This window comes from Microtus oregoni, unplaced genomic scaffold, assembly GCF_018167655.1.
Source record: "Microtus oregoni isolate MIOR12 unplaced genomic scaffold, Mior012 000032F_ref0000030, whole genome shotgun sequence".
Lineage (NCBI taxonomy): Eukaryota > Metazoa > Chordata > Mammalia > Rodentia > Cricetidae > Microtus > Microtus oregoni.
The window spans coordinates 15,530,403-15,546,370 of record NW_024543091.1 but is presented as its reverse complement, the minus strand read 5'-3'; the positions used below and the strand labels follow the sequence as shown (position 1 = coordinate 15,546,370).

The window sequence follows — 15,968 nt, the reverse complement described above, 5'->3', positions numbered from 1 at the left end:
ACCCTTTTAAGTTACAAATTTAAACTTCATTCCTTAAAAGTCATCATAAAAACTAAAAAAAAAAAAAAACAATAAACCTTTGCCTCCTTTTCGATATAATAGCGCACAGAGCAGTTTGACAAGCGTCCTGCACTAACAGCCCAGAAAAATGGCTTCACAAGGATGAAGAGGGGGGTGCATCACCTCATGGGAGGGGATGAATCAAGGCCCCAACCAAATGAAACTGAAAATTGCTAAATGAAGCTCTGAGTGGAGAAAATGAAAAATCAATGGAAGCCGAGAGGAGAAAGGCACATCCTTCATCTTCATGGGGCTTGAGGAGGCAGTGGAAATCCACTTTCAATTAATGTGCCTTGTGGCATGCAGCCAGGCTGGGTACGAACAGGGTGCGTGTTTTAATCAATTTTTTCTATTAAGTTTGAAGTAATATATAACAATAGAACTATGCTAGTCAAAAGGATCAGATGAAATGGGTTTCTGAGCTAAGATAATCTTATTTGGTTTGATTTCCACCTTAGATTGATGAGAACTCAACTTCTCAGAGTAGAACAGCATGCAGATACTCCTGGGTACCTAAGGATGACTTAGATATCAGGGAAGAATGAATACATTGGCTTCCCAGTGCCAATGCATCTACTGGGGAGAAAGGAAGACTTGTTCTGGGTATCAGACCTTGGAAGGCTTAGTTTGAGATGCTCACAAACAACGCTAAGTGGGTATCACCCCAAGCAAGGAACCAAGGTTCAAGATGCTGGCAAGAGCTGAGCTCTCAGTTGCAGCCTTTCTAATGCTGAGACATGGGTTCTTTTTATCCACATCCTGCTGTTCTGGGATTCATCTGCTACCATCCACCTGACAGCCATACCTTAGCATTGGAAAAAAATGATGTTGTGGAATTTGCCCTTACAAAGGACCTGTTGGGGCTGTCCAGTGCCTACATGTGAGTGCGTGTGTTGCCCATGTTGTATGTATTTATGTGTGTTGGTACACATACATACACGTGTTATGCAGAGGTTGATGCCAGGAGTCTTCCTCACTGATCCTGGATCTCACCAATTAAGCTAGACCGGCTGGCCAGCAAGTTCAAGGGACCTTCCTGTGTCTGCCTGGTGCAGCCATACCCAGCTTCTCGTCAGTGCTGGGGATCTGAACTTGGGTTCTCATTCTTTCATGGCAAGCACTTGCCAACTGAGCCATCCCCCTGTCATCCCCACCCATTTTATTTTCTGAGACAGGGTCTCACTGGTCCAGGCTAGCTGAGGATGACCTTGAACTTGAGATTCTCCTGTCTCCATATGCTATGTTCTGGGACTGCAGGCCACAGTCTGTGCCACCATACCCAGAAGGGGCCCCGATTCTTTAAACCACCCCTTTTAGCACCCTAGGGAGGTGAGTGGGATGGAGAAAGAAAGCAATGACCTGCTTGTGTGTCTCTGAGCATCCAGAGGGACAACTCCAGATGCTGATGGGACTATCTGGAAGAAGGCGGACTCAGAGCAAGGCCATACCCATCTCTTCACAGCTGCCACAAACTGATGCTAAAACTGGTCCTTTTGCATTGTGACTATGAACCCTGCCCACCCCAGCCAAGCTCTCCTCCCAGCCTTCTTTCTTCCTTCGTCCCTGCTATTATCCTGGCTCCCTAGACACTACTCTAAGGCTCAGGCCCAATCAAGCAGTAGGAGCCACTGGGTAATCTTGAGTAGTAATAGCCTTGTTCTTGGCTCAGTGCCCACCACCCACCACAATGGGTCTCAACCCACATTTTCCCGCCTCTTCATTTGCCACTCCCTCATCTAATTCAGTCAAACTAGATCCATGCCTCGACTCACCCCATACTTTCTGGTCTTCATATTTTTGGTTTCATTTATTTTATATCTTATCTGGCGTGACCTCTTCCACCCATTCAATTACTGCCTAGAAGACTCTAACCCATCCTGCAAGCCGCTGCCAGACACTGCCTCCTCCCTGCGCACTGTCCACCTGCGGGAGAATTGGTTCACATTTGGAGGCACTGTGGTAATGAAGCACTTGGCATGCGTGCCACCATCAGTCCACACCTGAGACGGGTGCTGTCATTACTGGTCTTATTTTGCTGAAAAGGAACCAGAATCTTAGAAAGGATGACTTTGTGGATTTGTAAAGACAAAGCCTCATCAGAAGCAGAGGTAGGGGCAAGGCCAGATTTCATTTCCTCAGAGTATAGGATATGGCTCTCCAGCTTCTGTGCTCCCAGAAACAATCCTTTCAAGATAGCATATTCACAACACCTCAACTTTGACCATTTCAAAGGACCATGGCTTAGAACCGGGAATGTCACTCAGCACATTCTCCCTGACCCTTGGAAGAGTTTAAAGGTCATCCAGAGAGTCCCTTGAGAGCAGGAGCTCACATCCATGTTTGCACCTGCTTATATAGGAGGTCGTTCTTACATGCTCGCTGATGACCTCTGTAGAAAGAGCTACCAGGAGGTTGCACCTGGCTCTGCTCCCTCCCCACGCCAACTGCTAAGTCTAAAGACTGGGCTTCCCTACAGACTCTGGTGGAAGGGCAGGGCAAGGATGTTCAAAGACAATAGTACAGGGGGAAGGAACTCCAGCTTGACAAACTTGACATGAAAAATAAGATCAGTGAAGAATGATATTGAAAAACAAGCTTCTCATCAGCCAGAAAGAGACAAGAGTGAGCCCTGGCCACACCAGAGACACAAAAAATAAATTCCAGATGGCTTAGTCTTTATTTGTCCAAAAATAACATTTATTGAGCACCTACTGGATACCAGTAACCATTCTAGATGATGGGAATACAGTCAAGAATGAAATAGGCCAAAGCCCCTGCCCGCAGAGAGCTTCCATTCTGTGAGGGAGAGAGACAAAAACAAAACAACAACAACAACAACGACGACAGATGAGCTAAGGGAAGACACACCAGATGCAGTGTACATCCATAGACAAAAAGAGGGGGGATCAGACATGTGGGTGTCAATAAAAGATAAAGATGACAAACTTTAATACTGTTACAGAAAAATGACAAACAAGACATACAATGGGAAAAATGATAACTGTAACCCTCAGAAAAAAACTCAATATTTGTACAAGAGATGCAACAAACAAATACCACTGACTGGCAGATGAGACCATCACAAGTATTTTTCAATAAATTATCCATGCCAGCAACACAGAGAATTCATACAAACTATCAGGAGGGAAGATAAAGGAATTGATTTAAAAACTCAACGAAGGACATGCACATTAGTTCAGAGGCCAGCCATATTGCCTCCCATTGCAGTGAGTGCTCACCCAGGCTGACAAAGATGGTGTATTAAATACACTGTGGCCTGCTTATGCTCTTGGGAAGGTTTTTCTAGAATACACAGGGAAGAAAAGCTACCTCAACTGTGTTCTTTGTGATACCTCTAAAAATTTCATATTTTAGACAAAGTGTTAAGATTTTAATTAAAATAAAGAAGTGACTACACTATGCTAACCACTAGAATTCAAAACGACAACGTTTTCACTGGCTATAAAGAAATCCTGCCTCAAGGTGAGTAGTAGCACCTCCTTTAGATGGGGTGGAGAGTGGGCAGGAGACAGGATAAGCCTTAGGAGACCAGGCAAAGAGTCTAAATAAGAGCCAGGGGATATAAGGTGACCAAAGGTTTGAACACGAGTTGGGTTTGGTAGCAATTTAAGTCAAGTTGACCTCATACCAATCTAGGTAGGAAGACAGAACAGTAAGACACAGGATTGTAAGTTGAAGCAAAGAACCCAGATCAAAGAAGATTAGTCTACAACCAGGGTCAGGACAGCAGGAGGGAGCAGCATTCAGGACGCCTCACCATCTGCTCCATAGAACAAGACATCTCTGGCTTCCAGGCACTGACCACAGCCCAAGAGGAGAGAAACCTCAGAAAGACAAAAGTATTCCAAAAGTAATGGAAGAGAGATTCACCCAGCAAGCACCTTCTCTGAAGGTCCCTTCCTTAGAGCCAGTGATTCCACCTCCTGAGACTGGGTAATGACTCGTTCCGGAAGAAATGCTGGAGACTGGATTCCATGCCCTAGCAATGGCGCAGGTAAGTGACTACCTAGGGTCACCAGGGGATGAGTGACTTTTGACTCTGACTCCAGCTCTCCACAAACCCCTACAGGGTACATGGGGCCCAGCTTTAAACAGGTCCCCACCCCCAGGTTCACGCCACCGAGAGTTCATCTCAGGTGTGGACTTGTCTTGTCTGCTCCCTTCCCTTCCGTGCCACCCTAAGCTGGGACTGACAAGGGCACCAATACGAAAGGACAAGGACAACCCTCCCCCAACACACTTGCCTACAAAAAGCTCCTAGAAATGCCAAGGGCAGAGGGATACCCACCCCATCACCACAGTCTACTGACTTATGTAGGCTAGCATCGCCGCTAACTAAAATTGCCACCATAGCATCCACTAGCTCCCAGCAACCCTTGCTGTGTTGACGAAATAACAGCACACCAGCTATGAGCAAAGGCCTCTATGGAGATAACCCGCGAAGCCTGCGTCACTCATCTTACTCCCACACGTCTCAGCGAGGCACGTTTCTCTTTTCACTGACATAGCCCCGCCTTTCCTGAAGTTGGTTGAACCACGTCTATTCAGGAAAGATGGCCAGAAGGGTAGAAGCAAACCGAACTTTCCTTAAACGAAAAGAGACATTAACTGACAATGACTGTAGACAGTAATTCAGAAAGGACACCCAGAGGGCCCTCTCCAAATACGAGGGTTGCCATATACAAATATGATCAAACTACCACGACATCTGGCCGAGTCTGTGTTTTCAGGAGTGTGATCCAGTGAGGCGCGCCTCCTTCCCAGAGCTCTGACACGGTTTGCCTCGCTTCCCTTCTCCTTAGTGGGCGTCTTCTGCAGCTGCTCCACCTGGCCCTTTCTGAATTATTTTTAATAGTCTTTTTCAGCGCAGTTCTTGCTTTGATGTCTAGAAACCCAAGTTTCTAAAAAAAATATCCTGTGGATCTCTGAGGTCTCTTTGATCTGTAGTTTGAGGATGTATGTGTTGAGGCTACTGCCTGAGAGTGTTTTCACAAAGGAGGGTCCCACAGGGTCAAGGTTTCCTTTGCATAGCATATCTTCCCTGCTTGCTCCGGGACTCAGCACAGATAAACACCACCTCTTCCCTGCAGAGTCTGCAAGGATTCTTCTAATCACACCCAGTAAGACGCGATCACCTCTGCTTCTACCCAGAGCAGGCTAGCATCTTATCATCTTCCAAAAAGCCGGAGACTAAATGTGGAGAAGAGCTCGTGCGACATGATCTGGGGACAGTTCAATTGAGTGGGTTAGGGTTAAGAGTTCAGGGCCATGGCTCCTTCCCTGACCCCCAAGGATCTAATTCCCAGCTACGGGAAGTACTGGGGACACAGGGCACTTCCCCAAAGCACATCTCAACACATAGCTGAACCATGTAAAACAGAAGATCTTTGAGATAGAGAAAATTTAACTATTCTACTCAAGCACCTGATGAGGGACATGGCTCAGTTGGCAGAGTGCTTGCCTAGGGTGCATGGGACCCCGGGTTCAAGCCCTAGCAATCCATAAACTAGGCATGGTGACACACATGTAATCCCAGAACTTGGGAGGTGAAGACAGGAGGATCTGAAGAGTAGAGTCATCCTTGGCTACATGGTGAGTTTGAGGCTAGCGTGGACAACATGAGACCTTACCCCACCTCAAAGAAATGAAGAAGCAGCTTGAAGGCTAAGCTAGAGAGTGGTAAACAGCACAGAAAAGAAGAAAAGCATGCTCAAAGATTCGATGTGGTTCCCAAGATGGAGAAGGCCAGCTCTGAGTATGTGGGAAACCATAAACCAGAGACTTCGGTCACTTACCTCCACTGTGGGTGTGCGTCACAAGAAACCATTTACTGAGAGCAGTAATATTAGCGGTAGCTAGCATTCATTAGATATTTTCTGTGATGTTCCAATGGTAAGTGATATACATATACAATCTCAATTAACTTGCACCCACAAAACCCTCTCAGGCAGACATTCCTATTAATTCTATTTTACAGAAAGGGAAATGAATAAATTTTCAAAGCCCCACAACTGGTACACACAGGTCCACCCAACTCTAAAGTGTGCGTCTATGGGTATCTTCCGGGCCACTATTCACACTATGTCCATAAAGATCTCTGGCTGAAGGAGGTGTGTGTGGACTCAGGGCCTGCAGGGGTTCAGTTCAGAAGCCTTATACAGACAGAAGGGAAACGGCTCTGGCAACTGATGGAAGAGCCAGGAACTCAACGCTTAAACCTCAGACAAGTTATTCCCTAGATACTCTCCGAGGAACTTGCCTCCCCAAGGCCATGGCACTGGCACTCTGCAAATGTCTGAGGTGAAGAGTGGCAACTGCAAACACGTCCTGCCCTGGCTTTCGTGTGAAAGGTGGGCCCAGCTAATAAAGCAACGGCATTTGGTTATTCACAGAAGGGCTGAAGTAAAAGACAGAAAGCCACCCTCTAAACCAACGTGGGGACAGTCCATGAATACAGATCGGGAGAACACACACACACACACACACACACACACACACACACAGGGAAAGCCCACACATACCCATATTCTCTACTTTCTGCTCCACAATTGACCTCACCCTCCACTGGCAAAGCCTTCCAGGCAGGTTCACACACAACCCACGGGCCTCATGAATGTGGACAACGGCTCTGAATATGGCTCAAACACAAAACCATAAATGTACTTAATACAGGATAAGATTTTCGGTTGTCCTTTCTCCCTCCCTCCCTGTCTCCTTTCTTCCTGGTTCTTGAACATCCACTTTGTAGATGGCAATGCTGTGCTGTGCTGTCAAAATGTGGGACACACCTGTGAGTCTGGACGGATTCTGGGCACCCCTGGGCATTCCTACACTATGGGGGCCATCAGCCACTACTACACATTAGCATGCTACCACAGAAGTCTTCCAGGACCCAGAACCTAGGGCTAGCAGGAAGAGATGGCCCACTTTTTAAATTTCCTGCCCTTGTCCCTGGTTGCTATTCCCCATGCTTTTCTTCTATAACTGCCCTTCTGTAGGTTCACTGCCAGCTTTCCACCTTGGGTACAGGAGCTTCGAAGGTAGCCTGACCAGACAGTGTGACAGCCTGACAGTGTGACAGCCTGACAGTGTGACAGCCTGACCAGACAGTGTGACAGCATGAAGCTCTACAAGGAAACCAGTCTGCTGTGGACTCGACACACCACACACACTCAAAAGACCCCAATACCCAACCTGTTCCCACCAACATCTGCCAACTTTGGAAGTCGAAGGCTCCCCAGGTGATTCTAGCCAGGTGGAGAAGCAGGAAAGGGAACATCATTTCTATCTTCACATGTTAACCAAACAGCTATGTTAGGGGGTAGGGAGGTGGCTCAGTGGATAGGGTGCTTGCTGCACAAGTGTAAGGATGTGAGTTCGAATCCCCAGCCTCCCCAAAAAAGTAAGGTGGGTGTGGTGGCCTCCCATAATCCTTATGACTGGGAAGTGGAGACAGGGGCTGCCTGGGGCAAGCTGACTAGCTAGACCAGCTGTAACAGTGAGTTCCAGGGTCAGTGGCAGACCCGGCCTCAGTAAATCCAGCGAAGGGTGATCCAGAAAGACACATGACATCAATCTCTGGCCTCCATATGCACACATGCGCTCATATGCATGCAAGCACACGTATATACACAGACCAAAAGAAAGTCATCATGAAAAAGGGTGAGCAATAACATGAAAAGATGCTTAAGAGTCAACCTGGAACGCAGTTAAGGAGCACACAGTTGGCCTTACTACACGGTGCAAGACCTCACTGCTCCACACAGTGGAAGCCAAAAGACAGCAGCAGGAGCTGGGACAATCACTTTTATCTTGATCACTGCTCTGAAAAGTGATATTCATGTCAGGAAGGGGTGGTGCACTTGGGAGGCAGAGGTTGGCGAATCTCAGGTTCGAGAGCCAGCCTGCTCTATGCAGTGAGTTCCAGGACAACAGAGGAATTCTGTCTCAAACAACAACAACAACACAAACAAACAAAAAGATATTCTACTGAGGTAGGGAAAATATATTGCTTAACACAAAAAGGTCTTGAGGAAACTTGCGAGTGAGAACTGAATGTTTGGGGCTGATAAACAAGCCCACACTGACGCTTTGTTTAAAACTATAGTTGCCAAAGTAGGACCAAAAATGACAGGAGACGTCACCAAGGAGTCCCAGTCTGTGCACAGAAAAGCTTTGGGACGTCAAGGGAAAGCATCCCTGGCAGCAGCTGCACCATCAGGCTGCCTCTCCCTTTGGGTACCAGGTGTTGACAGATAAAAATACACTTCTCCACTGGAGTGAGAACTCAGCATTCCACGGTGACTAATTCAGTACGTAAATGAGGCCCAAGTGACCTGGGGTGACTGAGTTGTGACTTTGTTGATTTTGTGAATGGGAAACTGGAGTCCTCAGAAAAAGCCACACCTATGCCAAAGGTTGTACAAGGCCGGATGACTGACGAGGGCTTGCTGGTTGTGGGGAGTAAGAATGTTGCAGATCCAGAGCCAAATTATCTTAGGCTGTTATTAATTGCCCAGCTGGGTCTGACCTAATACCCCTGTGACGACCAGGTAGGACCTTCTGAGATATATTAACCTAACTGGTCATTAGCTTTCAACAGCCCCGCAGCTAAGGGTGTCAACAAACACCACCCGAGACCTGCCTGCCCGAGGCTCCTAACAATGTACTTGAAAAGTGCCTTGATTTACGATTTCTTTCTCTTCTGTAACTATAAAGACTTTACAAAACAGCTAACCACATTGGAACATGGAGTTTGGGGTAGCCTGAACGTATGCATCCAGGTAGGGCCATTCAAAGCTGGCTCCAGAGTGAACTATCGCTTATTCCGTTTGAGGTGAGAGCTATGTTTTTGTGTGTGTACTCTCTTTACATAACGACAAAGCTGAGATCACAGTAACAGACTATGTAAAAGAGAGAGAGAGAGAGAAAGAGAGAAAGAGAGAGAGAGAGAGAGAGAGAGAGAGAGAGAGAGAGTCTTTTATCTAAAGAACGTGGCAGAACTAGTGAGATGGCTCTGTGGATAAAGCCACTCGCTGTACAAGCCTTGTGACCTGGGTTCGAGCCCTGGGACTCATTTAAAAGTGGAAGGAGGTACTGACTCCATACAGTTATCCTCTGACCTCTACATGTGCCTACTCACACACACACACATACACATGCACGCGCGCACACACACACACACACACACACAGGTACATATGCATACACACAATTAAGAAAAAATAAAGAACATTGTCAGACTCAGCAGATTTCCACCAACTGTCCCTGCAGATCGCACGGGGCCCAGGAGCAACACTAGCAAGCTCTGGGTTCGCTTTCTCACTTTGGAAGGGGTGCACCTGTGATCTGGGATAACTATTTCTTCTGAGCAGCCAGTATCTTAAATGTTGCCTGTGTTCTGAAAGACTCCATGCTTCCCTCATTGAGAGCGCCACCCAGTGGCTCTGGCCTGGCCTTGCACCAGAATAACACCCCACCCCTTTTTCTAAGACCCCAGTCAGCCCAGCACCTTGACCATGTCCTCCTCAGACTCTCCACCCGGCCCTCCACCAACTCCTGTCTCCTTTCAGTCTGGTGGCTCCTCTGAACACGCTCACTTGTCCATGACACTCTTCCACACTTTTAACTTTAAACAACATAAGTGCCCACAATAATTAAGATTTTTTTTTAAAAAAAAAAAACTATTCTTTTTCTGTAGGCGTGATCACTGTGTGCTGGACAAACTGGATTATTTTTACTTCCTGATTAAAAGATCTTAAATTCAGAATATAGACTTTAAAAAAATATCTGCTTTCGCTGTTAAAGCCCAGGCAGCTGGTAGGCAGCATCAGTGTTGCTCACCGAGCTCTTCTGACGGTGCGTGCTGGTTCACCGCATAGACCGATCTCCCACAACTCAATGCGAGAAGTTTGCGTGGGAAATGTGAAATAAAAGGCATGGATGTCAATCTTTGCACACGTCCCTGTTTAAACACACACCCGCATATGCAGATCCAGCCCTCTGTATCCACGGGATTCATACCATGGATTCAACCACCTTCAGATTAAAAACAGTTGAAAAAATAAAATTCCATCTGTGCTGAACATGTACAGATTTTTCTCCTCATCGTTACCCTCTAAAAAATACAGAGAGAAGCAGCAATTTACACTGTATTCAGTATTGTAAGTAATCTAGAATAATTTCAAACACACAGAAGGGAGACTGGAGAGGTGGCTCAGCAGTTAAGAGCACTTGCTGCCCATGTAACTCCAGCTCCAGGGGATCTTACGCCCTCTGCTGGATGAAACAAGCAGTGAACTCATACAACACAAACACACAAAGACACACACATTATAAGTAAATCTTTTTAAAAAAAAATACATAGGAGGATTACAGGTGTTATACACACACACACACACACACACACACGGCCATTTTATATATGAGACTTGAGTATCCAAAAATGTTGGGATCCTTGAAATATTCTAGAACAAAATTCCTCAGTCGCAATATCTGATAGACAAGGATTTAACCGACCCGAAAGCCAATCAACCCGAGGCTAACTCAGAGCTTCTTTACTACACACACGAGCAATACACACCCCTGCTGTGAGGAAAGAGAAATGGTAGCCCCAGTGAGAACCACGCAAATTAAGACACTACCCTGCCTCCAACTTTAAATGCGGGAAGCTCGGAGGTGGAGAGGGTGTGCTCTGATAGCCAAGGTCCATCAAGATGACAGATGCCTTCCCTTAGCAAACACACTTCTGCCCGTGCTGGGGTGGGGTGGGGTGGGATGGGATCTCGCCCGTCACTGTTCTGATGCTCCCACACGAAGTGCATGAGTTCAAGAAGGTGCAGCTTGGCTCCTCCCCTCTTCTGCTGCCCCGTGCACTCTTGCGTGTGAGCCATACGAGACTCCACTCGGTACGGCTGACTTCTCAGTTGGAGACAAGATTTTATCTACTGTGGATGTTTATTCTAGACCTAATAAAACAGTGTCCCTCCCACCCTCATAATTCCCTGACTTTACCTCTACCACAGGAACACCTGGCATCTTCTAGACTGCTAAAGTAGATACGCTTTTAATTTTATCTGTCACGTATAAATTTACTGAAAAGAGCTACACTTTAAATATTCATGATTCATTCAAAATTTGTCATAGAGCTGGGGAGACCTCAGTTGGTCATGTACTTTCTTACAAGTATGAGGATCAGAATTCAACCCCAGAACCTATGGAAAGGCTAGGTATGGTGATACAGGCTAGCTATGATGGTACAGGCAGGGTGTTGTAGTACAGGCTAGGTGTCGTGGTACAGGCTAGCTATGGTGGTGGTACAGGCTACGTGTTGTAGTACAGGCTAGGTGTGGGGATACAGGCTAGGTATGGTGGTACAGGCTAGGTGTGGTGATACAGGCTAGGTGTGGGGATACAGGCTAGGTATGGTGGTACAGGCTAGGTGTGGTGATACAGGCTAGGTGTGGGGATACAAGCTAGGTATGGTGGTACAAGCTAGGTGTGGTGGTACAGGCTATGCGCGGGTGGTACAGGCTATGTGCGGTGGTACAGGCTAGGAGTGGTGGTATACACTTGCAATCCCAGCCCTGGGGAAGTGGAGACAGGAGGACGCCTGAGGCTGACTGGCCAGCCAGAATGGCCTAATTGGCAAGCTTCAGGCCAGTAAGAGACCCTGTCTCCAGAATATGGTGAATGGTGCCTGAGACAAAACAGTAAGGTTGTCTCCTGTTCTTCACACACCTGTACACACATGGAACATGCATGTACATGAGCACACGCATACACAGGCATACATAAGATGGACACATATTTTAAAATAGTGATTATTATAAGTAAAAGAGCTTTTCCTGTTTTCTTCTGTCAACCAAACTTTTTATTCATTTGACTTTATTCTTCAAGTTAGAGAATTAGACCCTAGATAGTCTTAGAACTCTTACTTATATATTCTTATGACAGTTACTGTTATTTTTCTATCCAATTTTTTCTACCAATTTTTAAAAATTAAGTCAGAAACACCTACAATGACAGTGTGGCTAGCTTTAACCACTCACAGATTTTCATTTACCAAGTATCACAAGAAAGGGAGGCAGCGCATGATAAGCCAAGGCAAAATCATTTCCTTTTCTTCTTAGAGAACTACATGTTCAACCTACCTGCTTTTCTTCTCATTTAGAAAACACAGCGAGTGATTAACTTCCCCAGCAGATTAAATATCTAACTTTTCGTATTCCACAGGAGAGAAAGGATGCAGATGAGAAAAGATGAAGGAGAAACAAGAGTGAGGACTGAGCGAGGACACAGGGAGTAGACAGCATCAGGAGAACAGAACGAAAGGGGCAGAACCACAAGAGGACGCCCAGGAGCAGAGACAGGGCACAGCAGTGATGCAGGAGATGAGGGTGGGTTTGGGAGATGCACAGAAACCTGAGCTGAGGTCACCTCTGTCACCTTTGTCCCCTAAACTATAGGCCTTGGAGACTGTATGCACTGTGAACTGCACTTGGCAACACTTCGGTCTAGAGAAAAGCCTCCTTAGAAAGAACAATCATTGGTCCACACGGCGCACAAGGGGAGCTGTCCCTTTGGGCTGTGATGACAGTGGCCTGGGCAGTCACGTGTGAGCTGGAGTGGTATCTTTTCCCCGCCACAGGAAGCTGTCCTGGGTCCCAGGCTTCCGTGAGAGCTTACCTCCTCCACCATCTGCTTGACTTTCTTCTGCTGGCAATGCACCATGTCATCCAGGTGCCTGATCCGCTCTCGGAGGCTGGCGGATGCCTCCTCCAGCTGCTGGTACCTAAGGGGAAAAAGAAGCTCTGAGCCCTGACTCAGAACAGTCATGGAGACAGAGAACGCCACTGCATTGTAGAAGCATTGCAAGAACAAAAACTCAAACTCAAGCCACGCCCTCCTCCCAGGGAACTCTAGGGATCAACTTAGAATCCATATCACCCCAGAAAGAGAACAGGCATCCTTCAGATCCCTTCCTCAAGTTTCACTTTGTATAATGACATTCCTGGGGCAGATGAGTTTTTTCTCCACTGATAGGCATGAAAGGATTTCTGCTTGGGGTTAATACAGACTGGGATACGCAATCACTGACCTTAATTAGGGGAGTCTAAGAACCCAGGGAAGCCCTGAAATCAAGGGTGGAGTCCAGGAAAGCCTGCAGCCAGTACTGTTGTGCCCATCACTTACTGAAAAAACAAGGTCCACGTGGAAAGCCCTTCGCTGCAACACTCTCCTGCACCACAGAACATTTCTGAGCTTTTTCAGAGACATTATTCTGTCGTTGCTTGGCTCAAACCAACCAAAAGGAGCTGGCAGATAGATGACTGTGTTCTGTGTGTCATGAGAGCAGAACCCTGGAAGGATGTTCAGGGTCTCTGCTCCATTTCTCAGCAACACCAGGTCCCTCATTAGCACCAAAGTAAAAACTAGTAAGGACCCCTGCAACTTTGGAAATTCTCGAGTTACAGGAGAAGGGTGAGTGAACCTGCGCAGCAGCTGGAGGTGCTTGCGGCTAAGCCTGGTGATCTGAGTTTGATTCCCCACATGAGCCATGTGACAAAGGAAAGAATTAATTCCTGAGAGTTGTCTTCTGACCTCCACACCCATGTTATGGAACAACTGCAAAATATACACACACCCGCACAATAAAAAAATAAACATAATTTTTTTAACTGAGGAAAACATTTTTTTCCCGGCACATACTATGCCAATGTGATAGCTGAGACACCTGATCCACATTCCTCACTGAGAAAAAGAGTTCCCATGTGACAGTTAGGCTGAGAGCCTCCAGGGTCAGATAACTTTCCTAAGTGCTCCAATCATCCCAGCCTTGCTTTCCTTCCTCTCTGCCTTTCGATTTCTAGAAAAGACCACGTACGGCTCCTGTATTTTCCATCTGGGGTTTCACAAAGGTCAATGCAAGGCTTGAGAACAAGCACCACTTTAAAGTTAACTGCCAGGACGAATGGTGTCAGTCACAGCTGACGAGTTATCTCATTAACAGGTGTATCCTGTGGAGATCAGGGTCGTGAGCACGCAGAGACCAAACGTCTGCGTTTGTGGCCATCTTTGATACGTCCCGTTGAACTAACAGCCAGCCTTGGGCAGTGAGATGTGACTGTATGCTTCTGAAGGAACTGGACCCACATTGGGTATTCTCAGCCAATGTCATACTTACATAGTTCGGTACTAAGTGAGGACCACGTGAATGAAAACACAAGAGTCAAGTGAGCTAGCCAAGGCAGGGCACATGGTGTTGGGGACATGGCTCGGTGGGTAGACAGAAGGATGAGTGGGGCTTGCTGGCTTCTAGCCTAGCTCCAGGTTCATGGAGAGACCCAAGATCAAGAGAATAAGGTAGAAAGTGGTGGGAACAGGACACCAGACATCTTCCTCTGGCCTCTGTCTGCATGAACACACACACACACATGTGCATACAACACACACAGAGACACACACAACATCAATGTGTGTGTTGGCCGCCTCACCTGTCCTTGTCAGAATCTGCAATCTCCCCTGACATTTCTGTTTCATGTTCAAGGAGCTGCAGCTGGAGTTGATGCCGTTCCTAAAAGAGACATGATAAAATGAAGCCAGATAGAGCCAAATGGAGCCAGACAGAAGCTGAACCCCAGATATGCCCAGCTCTGGTGTGTCCGAGTCTGTACATCACCCCCTGGATGTCAAAAATCTACTAGCCCAGTGCTCAAAATTCAAAGGGGCCAATGCATAGACATACTTACGGATTAGACAAAACACTCCAATCAAATCACATGAGCACCAGCCCAGGCTCACATGTCTTATGATAGATAGATAGATAGATAGATAGATAGATAGATAGATAGATAGTCTCTCTGTGTAACCCTAGCTGTCCTGAAACTCACTCTGTACACCTGGCTGGCCTCACACTCAGAGATCCATCTGCCTCTGCCTTCTGACTGCTGAGATTAAAGGTGTGCGCTACCACCATCCAGTTTGAAAATGTATATTTCTAACTAATGATAAAAATGTAATAAATCAGTGGCTGTGGCATTGTACAATTCTTGATTGTTTTCAAAATCTTCCAGCAAAGAGGCTCTGAAAATCTGGCAATGTTTACACAGGGGTAGTCACAAATAAAACAGATAGCCATTATGGCCAGAACAATGGTCCCTCCCCCGACCCAAAGAAGTTCAGAGTCAATCCCTTATAAACACATCATCTCACACAGGAAGGGAACTTTGCCAGCATAGTTAATGATCTGGAGAGTCTCATGGGTAGAGTGTAACTCTTACTAGGGGAGGCAGCAGAGTTAAAATCAGGGGGCTAGGAAGATGTTCCATGGCTGACTCTGATGCCAGGGTATAGGCACAAGCCGAGTAGTACAGGTAGTGCCCAGGAGTTAGAAAGAGCAAGGAAATCGACTTTGTCTTAGAACTTCCAAACACCTGCCAATGTCGTCGTTCTGGGACATCTCACCTCCAGAACAGAAGCTGACTTTTCGGCAATTTATTTCAGCAGCAAGAGAAACACAGGTGCATCAAGCTATGCACTTCATGCACTTTGCTGAATACATAGACATACCTGTGTAAATTTCAGTTTACCCCAAACAGTAAGAAATTTTACAATCACTTCTTTGAAAAGAAAAAGCAGGAAAATGTTAATAAAAGCACAGTGCCTGTCATCATTGGAGTGATAGTAGACAGATATTATAGATATTAATATAGCCAGGTCCCTTAAAACACATTTGCCCACTAAGGGCAGGGTGTTGCTTTGAGCGCACTCCTCTGAGAAGGCTGTGCCTCACTTCTACTCACAGCAATTCCTACCCAAACAACTGTACGAGTTACATAGGCTCCAAACTAAGTGGTGAGATTCTGTTTTCAGAGTGGGAGAGGGAA

At 46.5% G+C, this 15,968-nt stretch overlaps 1 protein-coding gene across 2 annotated transcripts in view; it reads right to left on the bottom strand.

Annotated features, from left to right (window-relative positions):
• LOC121466041 (myocardial zonula adherens protein) overlaps positions 1–15,968 on the bottom strand; it is an 88,654-nt gene that overhangs the window by 29,309 nt on the left and 43,377 nt on the right. For both annotated transcript variants that reach the window (XM_041679510.1, XM_041679509.1), the window contains exons 9-10: positions 14,577–14,656; positions 12,769–12,874 (exon numbers count right to left, since the gene is read on the bottom strand). In XM_041679510.1, the coding sequence (XP_041535444.1) occupies positions 12,769–12,874; positions 14,577–14,656 (186 nt within the window). The remainder of the gene's footprint in view (positions 1–12,768; positions 12,875–14,576; positions 14,657–15,968) is intronic.